This window comes from Pseudorca crassidens, chromosome 8, assembly GCF_039906515.1.
Source record: "Pseudorca crassidens isolate mPseCra1 chromosome 8, mPseCra1.hap1, whole genome shotgun sequence".
Taxonomy (NCBI): domain Eukaryota; kingdom Metazoa; phylum Chordata; class Mammalia; order Artiodactyla; family Delphinidae; genus Pseudorca; species Pseudorca crassidens.
Window position 1 is genome coordinate 36,364,121 of NC_090303.1, and position 18,933 is coordinate 36,383,053.

At 36.5% G+C, this 18,933-nt stretch overlaps 1 protein-coding gene across 15 annotated transcripts in view; it reads right to left on the reverse strand.

Moving 5' to 3' along the window:
• Positions 1–18,933, reverse strand: part of HDAC9 (histone deacetylase 9) — a 581,469-nt gene that overhangs the window by 386,335 nt on the left and 176,201 nt on the right. For 12 of the 15 annotated variants that reach the window (XM_067746208.1, XM_067746213.1, XM_067746214.1 and 9 more), the window contains one exon: positions 5,977–8,607. In XM_067746208.1, coding sequence (XP_067602309.1) covers positions 8,293–8,607 — 315 coding nt within the window. In that variant the 3' untranslated portion in view covers positions 5,977–8,292. Of the gene's footprint in view, positions 1–5,976; positions 8,608–14,385; positions 14,467–18,933 lie in introns of those variants that run through there. The other 3 variants (XM_067746202.1, XM_067746201.1, XM_067746216.1) reach the window with 2 other exon arrangements.

Consider the following 18,933-nt stretch of genomic DNA (forward strand, 5'->3'; position numbering starts at 1 on the left):
TCCTTGTGTGGTTCCAGGAACCCTGATATTTTCCCTGGCTTCAAAAGGCAAAAGGTAATAATGAAAGAAAAAACTGCATGACAAATTGTATGGAACTGATTTCTAAGTTGACTGAATAATTCAGGCGGGTTAGAGAAATCAGAGATGGCATAAAGGAGAAAGCAAAGAAAGGTTTGAAAAAGGAAGTTAAGCGCTTTCCAGATAGTGAAAAAAGCTTGATGAAACTCATGCAATTGGAATCCCAAGTTGGAAATTTGCTTTGCATGGAAAGTGATTAAGTTAGATTGGGAGGGATAAGTGTCTGGTCAGAATATAAAGGTCGAATTATGAGGACTGAAGTTCCATGATAACATTTAGATAAAGATATTAGGAAGATATTACTGTATGTTCTGCCATAGAGAATGGGAAAGTGGTATCGGAATTTCACAGTATGTTAACTGAATTAGTGTAAAGAGGACACTGATGTGGAAGGAAGCCCTTGCAATGATAAAAAAAAAAATAAATCGTTTTAGTATTAATTATGTTAGTGACTAGGGAAAGCAGAGCCAAAGAGAGAGTGAAGAGATATGATGGCTGGAAATCAGAAATAGGAATACCAACTGCTTATAAGAGATAAAGAGGAGATGATCAAGGGTGGCTTCATGATAATCCATCCCAGAGTCTAAATGGTGGTTCCAAAGACAGAAATGGAAGAGTGAGAAAAAACAGCACATTTTACAGAGGATGAACTTTTACTAACTTTGAGATGAGAGTGGAGCAATGAGTGTACTGTCTTTAAGACTGACAGTATTAACAAAACACGTGATAGACTTTGAGTTGTCTTTAAGGTAAAAAAAGAAAGATATCTTTAAACCTTTAAACCATTAACATGCCACAGATCTCTTCTAACACAACATTTTATACCTTTATGTTAGACTAAATTACAGCAATAGAAAGATACTGGCAAGAGCAAATACTCATTTGTTCACATTTTATAGCCTACCTATTTCCGAAATGATGTAGTGAGATCTGTCTATTAACATGAGAGGAAGATGATCTAAAAGCAGTGGTGTACAACATTAATGTAATGTGAGCCCCAAATGTAAGCTACATATATAATCTTAAATTTTCTAATAGCCACATTGAAGAGGTAAAAGAAAGCAAGTAAGATTAATTTTAATAATGTTATATAACATATTTAAAATATACTATCTTTTAATATGTAATGAATATATATCATCATTACTTAAGTATTAATATATTTCTATACTATGTCTTTGAAATCTGGTGTTTATTTTACGCTAAAGCATATCTCAATTCATACCAGTCACATTTTAAATTCTCACTAGCTACATGTTGCTACCAGTTTGAAAGTACAAATACACAGTTCTTTGCAGAAATTCTGTCAACAGAGGAACAAAGATCAAAGACTTGAACGTAATAACTTCAACATACAATTTAAGTGCAACGTAGACATAAGTAAAAATGAGTAACCAGGGCAGAATTTTAAAGCCACATAAATGAAGAAAAATAACTTTGATTTTAGCTTTTAAAGATCACCAGGAAAAATAAAAAGCATTTCTTAACGGAAAAATAAACTTAGTATTTTCCTCAGTTTATATTAGCTATATTAAACATCAAGATTGTAGCATTTAATTGAGAAGAAAAAAAAAAGAAGCACCATCAAAAGCTAGAAGGCAACAAGAGACAACATCAGGAACGGTGGAAAAGCAAGACCAAAATCAACTAGGAATGAGGAAAATGAAGATGATGGATGAGCAAGTGGAGTTCGTTAATCAGTAAGTTCTTATCTCTTTAAAAATAACACAAAAGCATGGAGGAATATTTTAAAATGTACATAACTCAAAACAGATCAAAGACCTAAAAGTAAGTTATAAAATTATAAAATACTTGGAAGGAAACATAGGTGCACTGGATTGTGACACTGGATTAAGCAAACATATTCAAAACAAAAGAAAAAATAGATGAATAGACTTCAACAAAATTAAAAATGTTTGTGCATCAAAGGACACTATCAAGAAGATGAAAAGACAACCCACGGGATGGGAGAAGATACTTGCAACTCATATAGCTGATAACGGTCTAGTATCCAGAATATATTTAAAATCTCTTACAACTCAACAGTAAAAAAGACAAACAAGCCAATTAAATAATGGGCAAGAGACCTGAATAGACAGTTCTCTAAAGAAGATAAGCAAATATCAGCAAATATCCAATAAATAAATGAAAAAAATGTTCAACATCATTAGTCATTAGCGAAACAGAAATCAAAACAACAATGATCATTTCACATCCACTAGGATGGCAACAATTTAAGGAAAAAAAAAGGAAAATAACAAGTGTTAGAGAAGATGTGGAGAAACTGGAACGCCTCATAGATTGCTGGTGGGAATATAACAGCCACCGTGGAAAACAATTTAGCAGTTCCTCAAAACTTAAACAGACTTAACAGATAACCCAGCAATTTCACTCCTAGCTATATACCCCAAAACACTGAAAACATGTTAAAATAAAAATCTGTACACGAATTTTCAGAGCAGCATTACTCGTAATACACAAAAAGTGAAAACCACCCAAATGTCCATCAGCTGATGAATGGATAAACAAAACATAGTATATTCATACAACAGAATATTGTCCAGTCATAAGAAGTACTAATACACGCTGTAATGTGGAGGAACCTGAAAATATTATGCAAAGTCAAAGAAGCCAGACACAGACACATAAAAGGCCACATAATGTATGATTTCATTTATATGAAAATGTCCACAAAAGGAAAATCCATAGGAACATAAAGTAGATTAGTGGCTGCCAGGGGTTGGAGGAGTGGGGGATGAAGAGTGTCCACACTTAACTGGTACAGAATTTCTTTGAGCTGATGAAAATGTTGTGGAATTAGGAAGTAGTGATGGCTGCGCATCATCGTGAAAATACCAAAACCCACTGAATTGTACACTTTAAAATGGATAAAATGGTGCATTTTATGTTATATGAGTTTTATCTCAATAAAAAACACAAAAACAAAAAACAACATACCACAGTAGCTCAGAAATTCTGAGGAAAAATAATTTGCCACGTCTTGGCAAACTCCATAATAGACTAGGAAATTATTCTATTAGAAGAGAGAAGCAAAACAGACAAACACTATCAAAGAAGTAATAGCAGTAAATACAGTAACCTATATTTATACTACAACTATACTTGATCTATAATTAACATGCAGGTGAAATATACAAGAAACACAAGACAGTCTTACGAAAACAATGAATCAGAGAATCAAAGAATCTTAGGTAAAAACTATTAAAAATCAAGACATATTTTGAGAAGTGGTTTAGGGCCCTTGGCCATCTCCAGAGCACTGTTTCTGAATCAGACTCTCCCAAAGGGCTTGAAAAATGTAGATTGCTGGGCTCCCAGTCAGTACAACAGGATCAGAACCTCTGCAGGGTGTGGTCAGGAATCTCAATTGTCAACATCTTCCCTCAAGACAATTTTTATGCACTTTTCAATAGGAAAACCACTTAGGAGGTCTAGAACTCAAGACAAACATCCTTATTTATTTATTTTTTTTACAATACTATATACAGACTATTTTATGTCAAAGTGACTATCAGGTGCATCCTTGATACGTCAAAAAAGTTTTTAAAGGCAGTGTCCTGACTGCTTAGAAATTGAAGTCTCCTCCCCTTCGCTGGGGAATGAAGGTAAGAAGTGGCAAGGGAGAGCTGTGAGCTGGTTGAAATCTTGTCTCTTTCACTCTCCCCAAAAGTTAATTCCAAGTGCAGTCACTGTTTCACCCCATCTCAGGACTGGCTCTGGTCAGAAAAAAAGGGACTCACAAATTCTCATGATTCTAAACAGTTGAACATAATGTACAAGAATTAGATTGCTCATCTGTGAATTAGAATAAAAAAAGAGTCCTGATCTCCTAACTTACAGCAATGACTGAAAGAGAAAATGGATTCAAAACAGTTTGGAAATGCAAAGAGAGAGAGCGAGACTTGGACATGTAAGAAGAACTGTTGCACAAATACAGCTCAGTGGTAGAGGCTGAGAACAAGGGCTTCAAACTGGAGCTAGACTGTCACTAACTGGGTGACCTTGACCTGATTTGACTTCTCTGGGCCCCAGCGCCCTCATCTCTACAATGAGACAATAATATCTACCCTGTAAGGTTGTTGTGAGGACTAATGCTTTAAAAGATGTAAAGTGCTTATAACAATACCTAGTACATTACATATTTGCAATAGTTAAAAGTCTTTTTGTAAATCAAGATGGTCCCCCAAAGTTGCATTTTCTACACCCTACAGTTTATAAGCCTTAAAGAAGTTACTTTAAATGAGAATAGAGACCTTTTAAAACCTAGATAGATTAGTTCTGTAAAGTCACACTCCCAATATCTTGCTTCATTTGCCTGACTTCTTTGATTGCCTGCACACACCCACCCCTTACCTTCCCTTTAAAATCCAGTTGGAGGAATGATCAATAATAAAGGGGATGGTAATCTACCTCTCAAACTCCTTCTCTAGTATCTCTAAGTCCCTGATTATAAATGCTTATAATTTGTACACCTGGATTATTTATCATTGTTCACCCATAATTATACACCCACAATTGTATATTTCCATTAGTGGAAAAAAAATCACAAAGGAATGCCAAATTAAAAAAAATGCTGTTGTCCTCCTATATATCCGTTGAGTACCAGGCTTCAAGAAAATGTTTAGCGTCTGAATTCCTTTTTAACATACTTTAGAAAAAGAGAAGTATGAAGCAACATAAAAATTTCTTAAAAACTGTCTTTCTTAGAACTATGAAAAGTAGCAGTCTCCATTTCAGCAGCCACCTTCACCAGGGAGAAGGCAGCTCTTGACTATCAGAAGAGGAAATCTAATGGTTATTCATTTCAGGTCCTGGCAAAAACTATTTTTCTGAAGAAGAAGTTTCTAATATTGATGCAGTTATCAGTCCCTGTACATTTTGGAAATCAGACACACAGTATAAAATCATTATCTAATTGATTCTTCCAACTCTTTTTTGAGGATCTCTAGTACCAAGTTAATTTTGTAATTTTACCGTCCAAAGGCAATTTTCAGGAAATTATGACTAGCATCAATGGTATTTCCACAATTCTGACCAAATTATCTAGTTTACAGCACTATGGAATGATAATCCATTTCATAATACTCAATGATATTAGCTCCAGAATTAGAGTAGCTTTACCTCGTGTGACACTATTGAAGTTTAAAGAGAATCAAAGAATATAAAACAAATATTTTTAACCTATTGAACCAAATACACAGTAACACATTATGAAGTACTGACTAGTAAGTTTTGCTTGCAACTGACCAGAAAAGGAAAAGGAACCCTTGGATGTATATGGTCCGGTTCCCTTCACTTGAGTCAGGCTCCTTATTCTTCACACTACTATTATAATAATTGTTTCCATATAAGGGGAGGTCATTTAATTACTCTTTTCTCTTTAAATTTATGTACTGTCACTTTATACTTGTAGGTCAGGTCCTTACTGTAATAGATATAACTATTATGATACACAGAAAATTATTCATTTTAATATTTTATTGAGTGCTTGACATATTCAAGGGATTATATTAACCTTTTTAAAAATAATTTTTTAAGTTGAGCAAAGTTAGGAACTGATATCTATTTATATAAAATTTTATATTTAGAAGTTGACATCAAAGATGATAACATATGAAAAAGGCCACGCGGGGAAAATAAAACTGCAACAAATTTTACATGTGTTTGCTATGTGACAATGGCTGATGTAAACAGGTTAAAGTCACTATTGCTGAATTTATTATTTTTAATGGCATTAGAAGTAACTGCTCGAAAGATCTTTATTTTCTTGTTTCAACAAAGAATGGCAATATATTTTGGTATATGAGACCTAGTGCATGAGCTTCAAATTCGATTAAATATATCAAGTTTACACAAAGCCATATGTATGAAAGGGGATCTTTTAAAAAAAACTTTATTTGAGAAAGGAAGAGACTTATAACAGAAGGCAAGAAGAGAAACATACAAACAATATATTTACAACACAAAACAAGAGATCACCTTCAAGGGTGTAAATTATAATAAATACAGTAGATTTTAAAAGAGACATTTATCAATTAGCTCTAAGATTATTTAAGTCCAGCTTTCCTTTTCACTGGTTCCAGGTAGTTTCTTGATTAAATTCAAAGACTATCAAATTCAAACAATTAACGTCCACCAACTGTACTGATGAAGCTCTCTCAAATGACATTATAAAAAATAGGGTTTTTTTTTTGTTTGTGATTACATATCTTTGCAGTAATATTATACAAAAGCCTGCTCAGCCACATGTTCCTCCCCAAATAAAATGTATTTTAAAAGATGCACTATCCCTTTTTTATGAGATTGAAAAAAGACTTTAAAGAAAATGTATATTTATGAGATGGGAAAAATAAACAATTTTATCTTAGGAATGTCATATTTTTAATGCAAAACAACTGACAAAAAGTCATTTTAATCTGAAGGAATATACTAACCAAAATATGTTGGTAGTAGGAAGTGTTGCCTATTACAGCTATTTGTCAAATTATCAGGACTTTCATTATATGGAAATGTTTTAAACTTTCTAACTTCTAGTTATGTTAATTTAATTTGAATGGAGACTTTTTAAAAAAGGATAATGTATCTTTAGCAGTAAGCTTTTTTAAGAAATATTTTAAAATGTCACAGCAAAATGTAAACAACACGTGCCAGTAACATACAGTTGTACAAGGTCTACATTTGGCAAAACTGCTATATCTCCTTTGAAACAGGATACTACACCTTAAAATGCCTTGGATTTAGAAATATAAATATTTTAATAGAAAAAAACCTCACAAAGATTCTAGGTCAATTTGGATTATCCATATTAAAGGGGTCTTAATACAACGAATCTTTAACTAGCTTAACAAAAGTAAACCTATAAAACAAGGTAAACATATCAAAAGGGAGTATGAAGGAAATGTTCCAGTGAAAAGCTTCCTTAACAATTTCCCTACTTGTGGTGTTATTTTCTTAGACAATAAATCAATTCATAGAGTGCCCTTTAAAAACAGAGAGAGTAAAACACTATCCTCCGTTTTTTTTTTTTTTCCCTACATTCCTCAGTACATGAATCACTTGGACTTCCTGTTTCCACAAGGCATTTCCTGTTCGGCCTCATAGAATCAGTTTTCTGTAGAACAGCAGGAACCTGACAAAGAACTGACTTAAATAAACAGTCTACTGTTGCCTTCAAAGTTGTTTGCATTTCATAACATCAAAGGACATAGTCCTTCTGAAGGTGCATTATGTACAAGTAGATTCTTTTGTTAAACCTAACTTTCCTAATTTTTTATTTGCCAAAATGGTATGGTATATGCCATGTCATTATGGAATTATATTAAAGAGATCCTAGTGACAATGATTATCAAACATGATACACCTTCTTCTTTTAAACACGATTTTGACTTCATATCAGATAATAATCACACCGTTACTATGTTTTCCACAACTGTAGATACAATACAGTATCTGATTGGACCATAATGCTGCACATTACTTCTTGCCAACATTTGCATCTGCTTCATTTGATCTTTTTCAATAAACAATGTCATCAAATAACACAGGATAAAAATGAAATGAGCAGTACTAGGTGAGACATAATGTAATATTTAAAATAGTGCTGTGCTGTACTTTGCATCTATATATTTAAAACCACCTCTATTCCTAAAATTTTCAGTTGCAATCTATACAATAACCTAGGACTACTGGCATAGTAACCAGAACATTTCACTTAACAAAAAAAGAGAGAGGAAGGAAGGGCTGACTACCTTTAACAGGGTTCAAGACTGTAGTATGATACATTATGTACAACAATGTGAAAATTGAATTCTGCATATCAAAAAAATCAAGAACTAATAGAATGTTTCATTGACCAGACTGGGAAACTATATCCAGCAGTCACTGATCTCAACAGATAAACTAAAAACAACAGTGATTTCGTTTTCCTTAGAAGTAACTGGTGGGGCAGGCTTTGGGATGAATTAAAACCCTATTACTCGGATACTGATGTAGTATAATTTTAGTGTAACAGGTATTTCCTTACCAGTAGAGTTTCAATGAAACCTTGATATCTATATAGAGATCAGTATATAGAAAGATCTATATATAGATATATCTGCATTAGAATCCTTAAACACTAAAGTCAAATCATTCAGAGATATAATAGGATAGGAAATTATATCCATTTACCAAAGCCTGCAATGCATTTCATATTCAGATAATGACTTTAATTACAAATCCTGGAGCTAAATCTTTGCCTATTACCTGTTGCATAAAAGCAGCCTGCTCCCCAGATTCCATTTCCTGGATCTGAGCATCTTCATCACTGTCCACTGGTTCCTCCTTGACCTTCACAGCCCCAACTTGTCCCAATGCGTCATCCACACAAGCACTGCTGTCACTCCTAGTGCTGTTGCCACTAGAGGGCGCTCTGTCTTCCTGCATCGCCTGGTCCCCCTGAAGCTCTTCCTCCGCTTCCTCGAGGTGACTGCCTGGTTGCTTCAGTTGTTCAATAGATTTCGAAAGCAGCTAGAAGAGAGTGTTCAGGGGTTCAAAATTCAATAGTTCTTGGTGGTAACAGAGCAGCAATAAACACTTTGATTTCTTATGACTCTACTTCAGTACACTCTGATGTCTAATCTCTGAACATTCCTTTCAGAATGAATTTGTATGCAACAAACTTCCTCAGTAGTACTAAATCTGAAGCAGTCCCATCAATTCCATATTGTATTGGTGTCCTAGACAGGGAATGAAGTCTTTAAGTGGTTTTTGAAGCTACATCACTCTTTTGGATAAAAGTAAATAATAAACTTTTTCTATGGAAACCACAAAACTTTCACAATCTCATTTTCCAACAAATGGCAACCACTGTAAAAGGCAGAAGCACAAATGCTAAGAGTTCTTCTTGCCTATTAATTTTCCTATACCTAAATGGTCAAATGATAAAAGACCTTCATATATACTTCTAAAACATGGATATACTGATTTTGAAATCCTGAACTTTAAAAAGATGTGGAATTAAAAAAAAAATTGACAGCATTAAAAATGTTTTATAAACATATCCAAATGTAAATTAAATAACAGGAGAGAGACAAGGAATTCTTTTTAATTTGAAAATTAATATTTAGACCTTTTATCTTGTAAATTAAATCATACTTAATCTTCAGAAGTGTATGAATTATCATTAAAAAAAATAATTGACAACACACCTATCTTAAACAATAGCAAAATGCCATAGTATAAAAGCTCAGTATATGGGGAAAAATTCTCAAGATGATTCCATCTCGTGTAGGCTTTTTGTTTTATTTGACAAGGACCCTATTGACTGATCATCTGCAGATCTTGAACTGCGTTTTCAAGAGTGGTTAGAATTTTCTGCTGAGTCAGTGCCCATGTAAGCAACACATCAATTATTATAATGAGCAGCACGGTTAGAAAACCACCACAAAAATCATGAATACAGATTTTTCTATGAAAAATTCAAATTTACCTCCCACTCACACCTAACTATGTTTTTAAAACTAAACACATACTGTAGAGTTAGAATACATAAGAACTCAAACTTTGCAGGGTGTCTCTAACCTCTCAGATCATTCCTCCAATGCCCTGCATATGCTGACAAAGCCTTTCAATTTCACTGTAGTAGAATTATCCTGGGAGTTTTCATTCATTTGTTCAACAAATATTTACTGAGTGCCAACTATGTTCAAGACACCCTGCTAGGCACTGGGAAAACAGCCACTGCCCTGCCCTCATGGAGCTTATAGTTTAGAGTGTTAGAAAGGCACCAAATGGATACATAAATTTGTTCTCCTTTTCAAGTGTGGTAAATGAAAAAAAAACAGAAACACAGGGTCTTAAAAGAAAACAACACACTAGTTGGTATAGGAGGGGAAGTGTGGAGTATGAAGGAAGGTTTCACTGAGGAAGGTCTACGTTTAGGCTGAGACATGAAAGATGAAGGATGGACAGGAGTCGTTGGGTGTGTGTAAGGAGTGGAAATCAGGAGCACTTCTGGCAGAAGGCACAGTGTGTGGATTGAAAGAGGAGCCCCATGCGTTTGAGCCATTGAAAGGCCAGTGGGGTTTGAGCACAGGAAGACAGGGAGAGAAAGCTGGAAGACGATTTTGGAGAGGGTAGCACAGTTTATAATATATTTGGGTTGTGAATAAGCTTCTAGAGAAATAAAATATACCTTAGGATAAACCATATATAAGACCTAAACATCACTTATCCTAAACTAGACATGATCAAGCGAAGAGAATACATACCAATCAAAACTCATATCAAAACGAAGAAGGTAAACTTAAATATTAATTTCCTTCGTGCCTACAATCTAACGTCTATTGTTCCTGGACAGTTAGTATAAGGAGAACATTCATCCCACCATGCTTTAAATGTTTTTAGGTACTTTTTAGGAAACTATCTGCAGGACTTTTGTACCAATCGTGAACACTTATCAGCTCTTCTTGTCTTAAATACATAATAACTTGAACACTGCTGAGATTTTGGAGGAAAGAGACAATGTAATATTCCTGGACTCTGGCTACACAATTGTAAAATTCCATTTAATTGGCTAGGGAAAAAAAACATCTAACACCACAGAAAACGAGCAGGGTTTTAATTGAAAAGCTCCAGTTTTAGCTGGGACACCAGAGATAAGAACATTCGGTGACAAACACCCACTCATTTTTTCAGAGAGAGAGAGAGAGACAGAGAAAGAGAGAGAGAGAGAAAGAAAGAGAGAGACAGAGAGGTCATCAGCCAGGCCTGCAACTTTGACCTCCATCACTAACCTAGGATGACATACAAGAGCAGGTTAGAGGATTTTGTGGGGAGAAGAGATTTACTTAGAAAAAGTACTAGTCAGGTGAAGGAGGCTGCAAGAGCCCCTCAGAAAGACTATCTGCCAGAAGACTGCTGCAATTCATCTTACGGATGGATGTACTGAGCTGTAGAAAGTCCCCCTCTTGCTACCAAAGCTTCGCTGGAAACGTTCACGGGAGCTATAGCTCATCAGAGCTGATGGGACAAGGATACCGGTGGGTCAGAGACGCCTCCACAAGGTGGTCAAACAATCCTGCCCATAAGAGCCTCTGTGAGGGCAAAAGAAAAAAAACTCTATGGGATGTGTGGCCACAGGACAGGAACTAAAGGCCATTCATGAAAGGTCAGCCAGAGAGCACATGACCAGTGTCCAGGAAATGCCACGTCAAAAGTTCCTGCTGGGCTTCCCTGGTGGCTCAGTGGTTCAGAGTCCGCCTGCCGATGCAGGGGACACGGGTTCGTACCCTGGTCCGGGAGGATCCCACATGCCGCGGAGCGGCTGGGCCTGTGAGCCATGGCCGCTGAGCCTGCGCCTCTGGAGCCTGTGCTCCGCAACGGGAGAGGCCACAACAGTGAGAGGCCCTCGTACAGCAAAAAAAAAAAAAAAAGTTCCTGCTTCCTGTGGGTGACTCTGCATCTTATCCGGCTTCTGGATGTTTGACTACAGGGAGTATTTAATAACCAAGAGGAAGTTACAGATGCCACCCGCTAAGTAAAAAGACGTTCCTGTTGCTATTTCTCTCCTCAGCTTCAGTTCCAGCGTGGCCTCTCACTGCCTTGACCTCCTAACCTCCAATGGTCTTGTCCTCCACCCTACCTCAGCTCCCAATGACCTGGTCTTCGCTGGTAACTGTACACTCTCCTAAACCTCAATTTCAAACATCATTTCTTTCTTCTGGCTCACCCTCAGAATATTCTGACCCCAATCATTCCTCACCGCTGGAGGGTCTTCCAAGCTCCCGAGCCTACCACATTCTCACTGCCCATCACCGCCACCGCCCTCGTTCCCCGACTTCCTTCCTTGAGGGACTAGGTTCCATTCTCCATCGATAAAAATCATTCACTTATTATCTTCAACTCCCCTGCCCTTTTCAATATGGATTTTACTGTATAAGTAAGACTTCTAACCTTGGTTAATACTAAATCCCTGCCAAACCCAAGCAGCTGAATAAGCTAGGAAACAAATAAACAAATTACAGTCATGCTGAGTGTTTTTCTTCAAATTTGTGATCATAACCCTCAAATGGACCCTCAGTGCTGCCTGGAAATCCTAGTACATTTCTCTAGTTAATTTTCTCCCACTCTTTCAATGACTATTTCAAATTACTTCCTCTCTCCTCAAACCTCTAATATCCAGACCTCTTCCTCACTCCTGCTACCTTTGCTTCTTATTTTGGTGAGCAAATAGAAGCGTCACTAGAGAAACTCAACATTCTTCTACCAAGCCTCCCCACTCACTCTTCCTCCTGTTACAGTGAAAGAAAGGTCTGCAGCCCTATCTTAGTCAACCCCTCAGCCTAATGCCCTGGGTCCTATCCATTCCTGCAGTTATCCACTCTGTCCTCTATCACTCATTTCCATTCTCTGCTGCAGTACTTTCACTTGGACACCTTCAGTCTTATCATCCATTTTAAATGAAACCTCCCTTGACCACCCCCAACCCCAAACCCATTATGTACCTTCCTTCACAGTAAAACTTCTTGAGTTATTTCTCTTCATTGTCTTCATTTCTCTTGTCTCATTCTCTTTAGAGTTCTCGCCAACTAGGCTTTCATCCACACTATTTGACTGAAATCTCTCTCGTTAAAGTCAATAATGACTGCATAAATACCAAATCCAGTGGCACTTGAAATAGGATATTAACAGGTGCAGTCAGGATGAAGCATTTTAGAAAAGAAAACATGACAAAATCATAGCATCTTTGAAAGTAAGAGATTGATATTACTAACAGTGGTGCAGTCAAAGACCAGACAAGATATATGTGAATTTACTGAAATATAATTTCCTACAGATAGCAAATACGTCAAAGAAAATCTTTAATACTGACAAAATGCTGAGTGGTTACAGAATAAATCATAGGTACATTTTAACAGAAAACCTTTAACAGAAAATCCGATCTGTTAATGTATTTCTGAGGTCACCGGAGTGCCCAGAAATCATATCATTTAGTCCATGAATCACATTTGGTATTTACCGCCGCACTGACATAGCGACATACATGAAAGTGTGTATAACAATTTCCAGTGTACAACACAGAAACGATACTGTTTGTTCCGGTGCCTCTGGATTCATCTACACTTCTGCTAGACTAAAGGAAACACGAGGGAGAAAAGTGCCAGAATGGATAATGCTATGATAACTGGACAAGAAGGCCAGACGGCAAAATGATCTCTTCCAAGGGCAGAACTCCTTGCGGGTTTGTAAAAGAAATGCTTCTTGACACAAAACTGTGACTTATGAGTGGAGATCATACAGATATAAAATGTTGGAATTGGAAATTTTCTAATAACATTCTTCAAATCCTTATTTTATAGAGAAGGAATTTCATGCCCAAGTGAAAGCCGAGTCATCTACAGAGAAGAGAAGACACCTAGAACTTTTTATACCCTTCCACCCTGCATTCTCCTCTCAAACGGCTATATTCCAATGACAACTGAATTCATATAAACAATTCCAATGTCTCCCCTGAGCTCCAAACTTGCATACTCAGCTGCTTACCTAACGTCATCGCTTAGATCTAAAATATCCAACAGGCATCAGAAACTTGAAGTAGCTCAAAGATAACCTTTATTCCCATTGCACCCAAATGTATTGATCACCTAATTTTTCTCATCTGAGTAAACAGCATTACCCAGTGGCAAGAGTCTAAAATCTAGGATTTATCCTTGTTTCTCTCTCACTTGTCTTCATAAATATCTGAAAACTTAATTAGTGTTAGCAACAAAGCTTTGACATGTTTTTTTTCCCCCAGGTTATGAGGCAAATGCCAGTATCCACTTGAATAATAACTACTACTTTTTCACCATTTATGGAATAAAACATGCTCTTTGTGAAGTTTCAAAAAATACAAAAGAAATAAATGGGATCTCCTGGAGACCGGTTTGCAAAATATAAATGCACAGAGGGAGTTAACCTACACTTATTTTTTTTAGATATTTGACTCAAGCTGTTTTTATTTAAACAGTCAAATTTGCCGGAGTGGAAAAATCAGCAATAAACATCAAGAAGATCTGCAAACAAAAGTCACAGAAAACCTGCCTGCCAGGTTTGACTTATTTCAGATTTTTAAAGTGAAAAGCTACTTGTTGTTATTTGTAAGTTTCTGACTATTTACTAGGAAATCCAGTGTTTGGACTATGTTGTCTTCTATGTGTTTTTGAACTACAAATGTGACCATTACAAAGAAGGTATGAGCAAACCCTTTTCTAATTTGTACTGTTGCTGAGTGGCCCCAGCTGCAGGGAGGAGCTGTCTGCTTACTCTCAGTGGGGTGGCAGGGTCTCTCTTTGGTTGAACATCTGGAGGTGATCCCCCAGCAAAGCTGAGCTGTTGCCTTGCTGGCTAGAAAACACAAGAAGAAACATCTGTGTGACAGATAAATGTGTAAGCCTGTGTGAGTCTCGGCTGAGGCCCCATCTGTAAAACACACTGTGTGTCATTCGTCTGACACCAGGTGAGTTACTTTGCTGGGGAACCCAGCTGAGATGAAGAAGATGATGGCTGAGCAGCTTCTTCTACTCCTTTTATCTGTGCTTTTCCTCATCTGTCAGCATGTCTCTGTATTCTCCATGCTACTGTACAGCAATTGTACCAAACACTAAGAATGCTGCAGGTGGTCCATCACCATTTGGGTTTGTAACACACACACTAGACACACTTACACTGGAGAGTTTATAGACCAGATAGCATGATAATTTATCCAAACTGCTCACAGCTTCAAGTATTATAACTCGACTCTTGAATTCTTATCAATCCCTGCTAGGGTCATAACTATAGCAAGTCCACAATTTCAATGTTTGGACTTTGTTATATTATATGATGTTCAACATAATTCCACGTTGAACATCATATAATCTATTGGCAAATGGTGTAAAATTCATTAAATAATATTTAAAGGCTGTGCTGCTAATCTTTACACATTGACCCATTTAAGACCATCTCTGTATAAGTTACATTGTTTGATAGAACTCTAGAAACCAACATTTATATTTTTAACTTTAGCCACAGAAATCCTTCATGTCCCCACAAATATCTTTAGATATGGAATATCAAACTAAGAACGGAGTATATAAGGAGTAAATCTGTTTCTGATAGACATCTGATTTTCTGAAATTGCCAACAAACTATTCAGCACAAGTGTTTGAATTAAACCATGCAAAATGACCTTCAACCCTATTCATCACTTTCTTATTTTACCTCAGATTTTAAGACAGATTTTACTTGGGGAACAGCAATAGCATAAGTTTTTTTTTTTTCTTTTAAATAAATGTAAAATACTTCTTTTGGAAAATAAAACCCTTCCCTTAAGCTCCAAGGAAACTAGATTTAAAAATAATGATAAAATTCTGCCTCAATTCACAAATAGATTAGGTATGTACCAACTGTTCTCAAAAACAACCAGAGCTTGGAGGGCTTTCAAATCAAGAGGTCTACTTAGAGAAGAACTCCGACTCAAGCCAAAATACTACATGCCATTTTGCTTCTGTGCATTTTAGGGAAATAACCAGCAGAAGCAAAGTTAAATAACAAGAGAGAAAGATTTTCTAAGTACTGGTCCATTATTCACATAAGTTAAAACTCTAAACTGAACAACACCCTTTCTTGCCAATACTGAAGAGAAATAAAATTAATCTAGGGATCAAATGAATTCTTAATAAAAATGCGTTTATTTTTATAATGCTAAATGACTATCCAAAACAATGCCAGCAATTAAAATATCCTTTCTTCGGCTCTCAAAACATCCTAATATTCCAATAACTCAATTATGTGTTCACTTCCAGAAAGGAGATTGAAAATTTCCTCCTCCCGGCTACTTAGAGAAAGTTACCCACTCTTTCATTCATTCAACAAATTTTTACTGAGCACTTGCTATAGGCCATGACCTGGGAAGAGAGCGGTCAATCAGGCAAGATTCTGTCTCTCAGGGGGAAATAAAAAATAAGTAACTGAAGATTGGAACTAAATGTGATAGGGAATAATGGGGGAAGGAGTGGGTGTCTGTGTCCAGTTTGGATGGGCAAGGAAGGCCGCTCTGAATAGCTGAGGTTTGAGCTGAGAGAGACTCCAATACCAAGGTCGAATCACAAGAACACCTGGAGGTCGAACATTCCACACAGAACTGTGACTCGCAGTTCATTCCAGGAGATGGAAGGAGACTCCTCACACACTGGAGAGAAGGCCAATGTGGTGGGAGCTCAGCGAGTTAGGGTAGGGAGTCGGAGATAAGGTCAGTGAGGGGGCAAGAGCCTGTGGGCCATGAAAAGATATTTGGATTTTATCCAACAAACAATAAGGAGCAACTGGGGAGTTTTTAGGAAGCCCTTGACATGATTTGATTTGCATTTGTAAATGATCTCTCTGGCTGCTACAGAAGATTGGATTTAGGTGGGGAAAAGTGGAAACAGGAAGACTGGCCTTTCAGAACATAAAATCCTCAGCAAGAGAGTGTAACAAGACTATTAGGGGCTTTTCTTAACTAGAACACAAATGAGCTATTTTTCCTTCTTTTAGAGCACTGTGTAATTTTATGTCCTTTTATATTACATAATAGGATTTTCCCCTGATAATCTCCTTCTTGATCTTCAGTTGACAGTGCATTTTCTTTTAAAGTTTTATTTTTTCCTTCTTTAAGGGTAATGAAGAGAGGCACAGTGAGGAAAGGCATGCTTATTTTCTTTGCTAACTCTTGGTGATTTTGGACTGTGTCTCAGAATAGACAAGATCTCAAAGCCAGGGAGCTCCTGATCACTTGACTCATAAACATCTCCCTTTCTCCCCTCAATCCCTTGCTTGGGTAAACTGGATAGCAGTGCAAGCGATACTTAAAAAAGACAACCAAGAGTAAACCCCAGACAATAATTGCCACATGGAAAAGTGGGCCCAGTGTAGCCAGACTTTTCAATTTTTCAGGCAATGCCAGAAATCCAGATTTGTATTTGAAATGATTGACCCAAAACTTGAATGCTTTTTAAGACACCAGGCAGGCCAAAGACATCAGTTCAATGGAATGGATCCAGTCCATAGACTATCAGCTTGTGACCTCGGCAAAGAATCCCTTATGTCTCTTCTTGCTTGAACATTTTATGGTTTAAATCATTTAGGGCTGATGTCTGCATGCTCTTAAAATACACCATCCCTCATACTTGTGATTCGTTTTATGTTCCCTACATGGTCAAAAATTCAAGTACTTTGCCAGGGGTTGGAGGTAGGAGTATGGATTGACTACAGAAGAGCAACACAGGGGAATTTTGGAAGTTGAGGGAATTGTTCTATATCTTGATTGCAGTAATTATATGACGATATACATTTGTCAAAACTCATTCAACTGTGCAGCAAAAGGAATAAATTTTACAGTGTGTGAATTATACCTCAATAAAAAATTCAATAACTAACCATAATATTGTTCCAAAGAGAAAACAAGGTCAGCTTCATGATGAATACAAAGATGCAAGGAAGAGCTGGAACAAAATTTCGTGGTTTGGTTTACAACAAAGTAGCTTGATGCAATATTGAGGCAAGTGAAAAATGTGTGTCTTAGAAATATTCTACACTTCCAGAAGGCCATTTGCATTAACATAACTGGGAAGATATAACTCTTAGTGCTATATAAGAATATAAATACTGTGTTAAATGGAAGGATTTCTTACTATGTTTACAAAGCACTTTCAGTACATCCTCTCATGTAATTCTCACTATAAACCTCTAAAGTGTGCAGATTAGAGCATTAGTGGAAAAAGAGGTTTGACACTTTGGCCAAAATCGCAAAACAAATAAGTGTGCAGGGCATCAGAAACTTCTCTTGGAAAGGCTACCCAGCATTCCAGATTTTGCAATTCACATGAACTATGCCTTCTGTAGAACTATCTTTGATTAAAATTATCTATTTGCAGGTCTATGAGCCATTCAAGGGGAAAAACATGCCTTCTCTGTCTTCACTTCCAGGACGCAGCAAAATAGTTGCTAATAAATCTTTGTGGAACACCAATTATTCCATGCCAGGAAATTATTTTTTAGAAGTGAGTTTTTATTGCTGGTTGATACAACTAAGTTGATAGCAAGAGAGTAACAGTATATTTAGGACATGGGAGCAGAGCCCTGGATGCAATTCTGCCTGAAGGAATGGGAATACTCCAGACTGTATGACATTTCAGGGTCACTATAATCCCTCAGTCTTCATAAATATTTAGAGAAAGAGCAGAAAGATACAGAGGAAAAAACCCCTAAAATCAGGAACTTATAAGCAACCAAAATCTGTAACAAAGAGACTGCTACACATCGGTGGTTTTCATGTCCACAAATCACTTAGTTATATTAAAAATTCCTTAGTAAGACTTAATTATTTCATTCTGTCAAATGAAACTATTTGTCAAGGTTGGGAAACAACCAAATTATTTAGCTTCCCTCTCCTTTTGAACTCCTGGAATCAACATCAGTCAAACCACTCACATGGCCTAATTCCCCAGATACTTTTCTTTCCCCTATTTTCTCACCTCATAGTCATGTCCAACTATTGTTTTTCTCATTCAATAAAAGCATCTCTGACTAGATTAACAGTGCAGAGTGAAAGGGAAAGGTCGAGGTCCTTCCCTTGGTCTTCAAGTTATGAAAGCAGCCCTGGGAACGTTTATGAATGTTACACATTAATCCACTGAAATGGTCATTTAGTTTCTTTTCCAAACACAGGATTTCATCACATCTAATAATAAAGCAACAAGCCATTTTCTGTATATTATAAACCATCAACTTGTAATTATATAGTGAAATGCTTCTATATGAATTCTCTATGATGTTGTAAGCCAGTATTGCAGC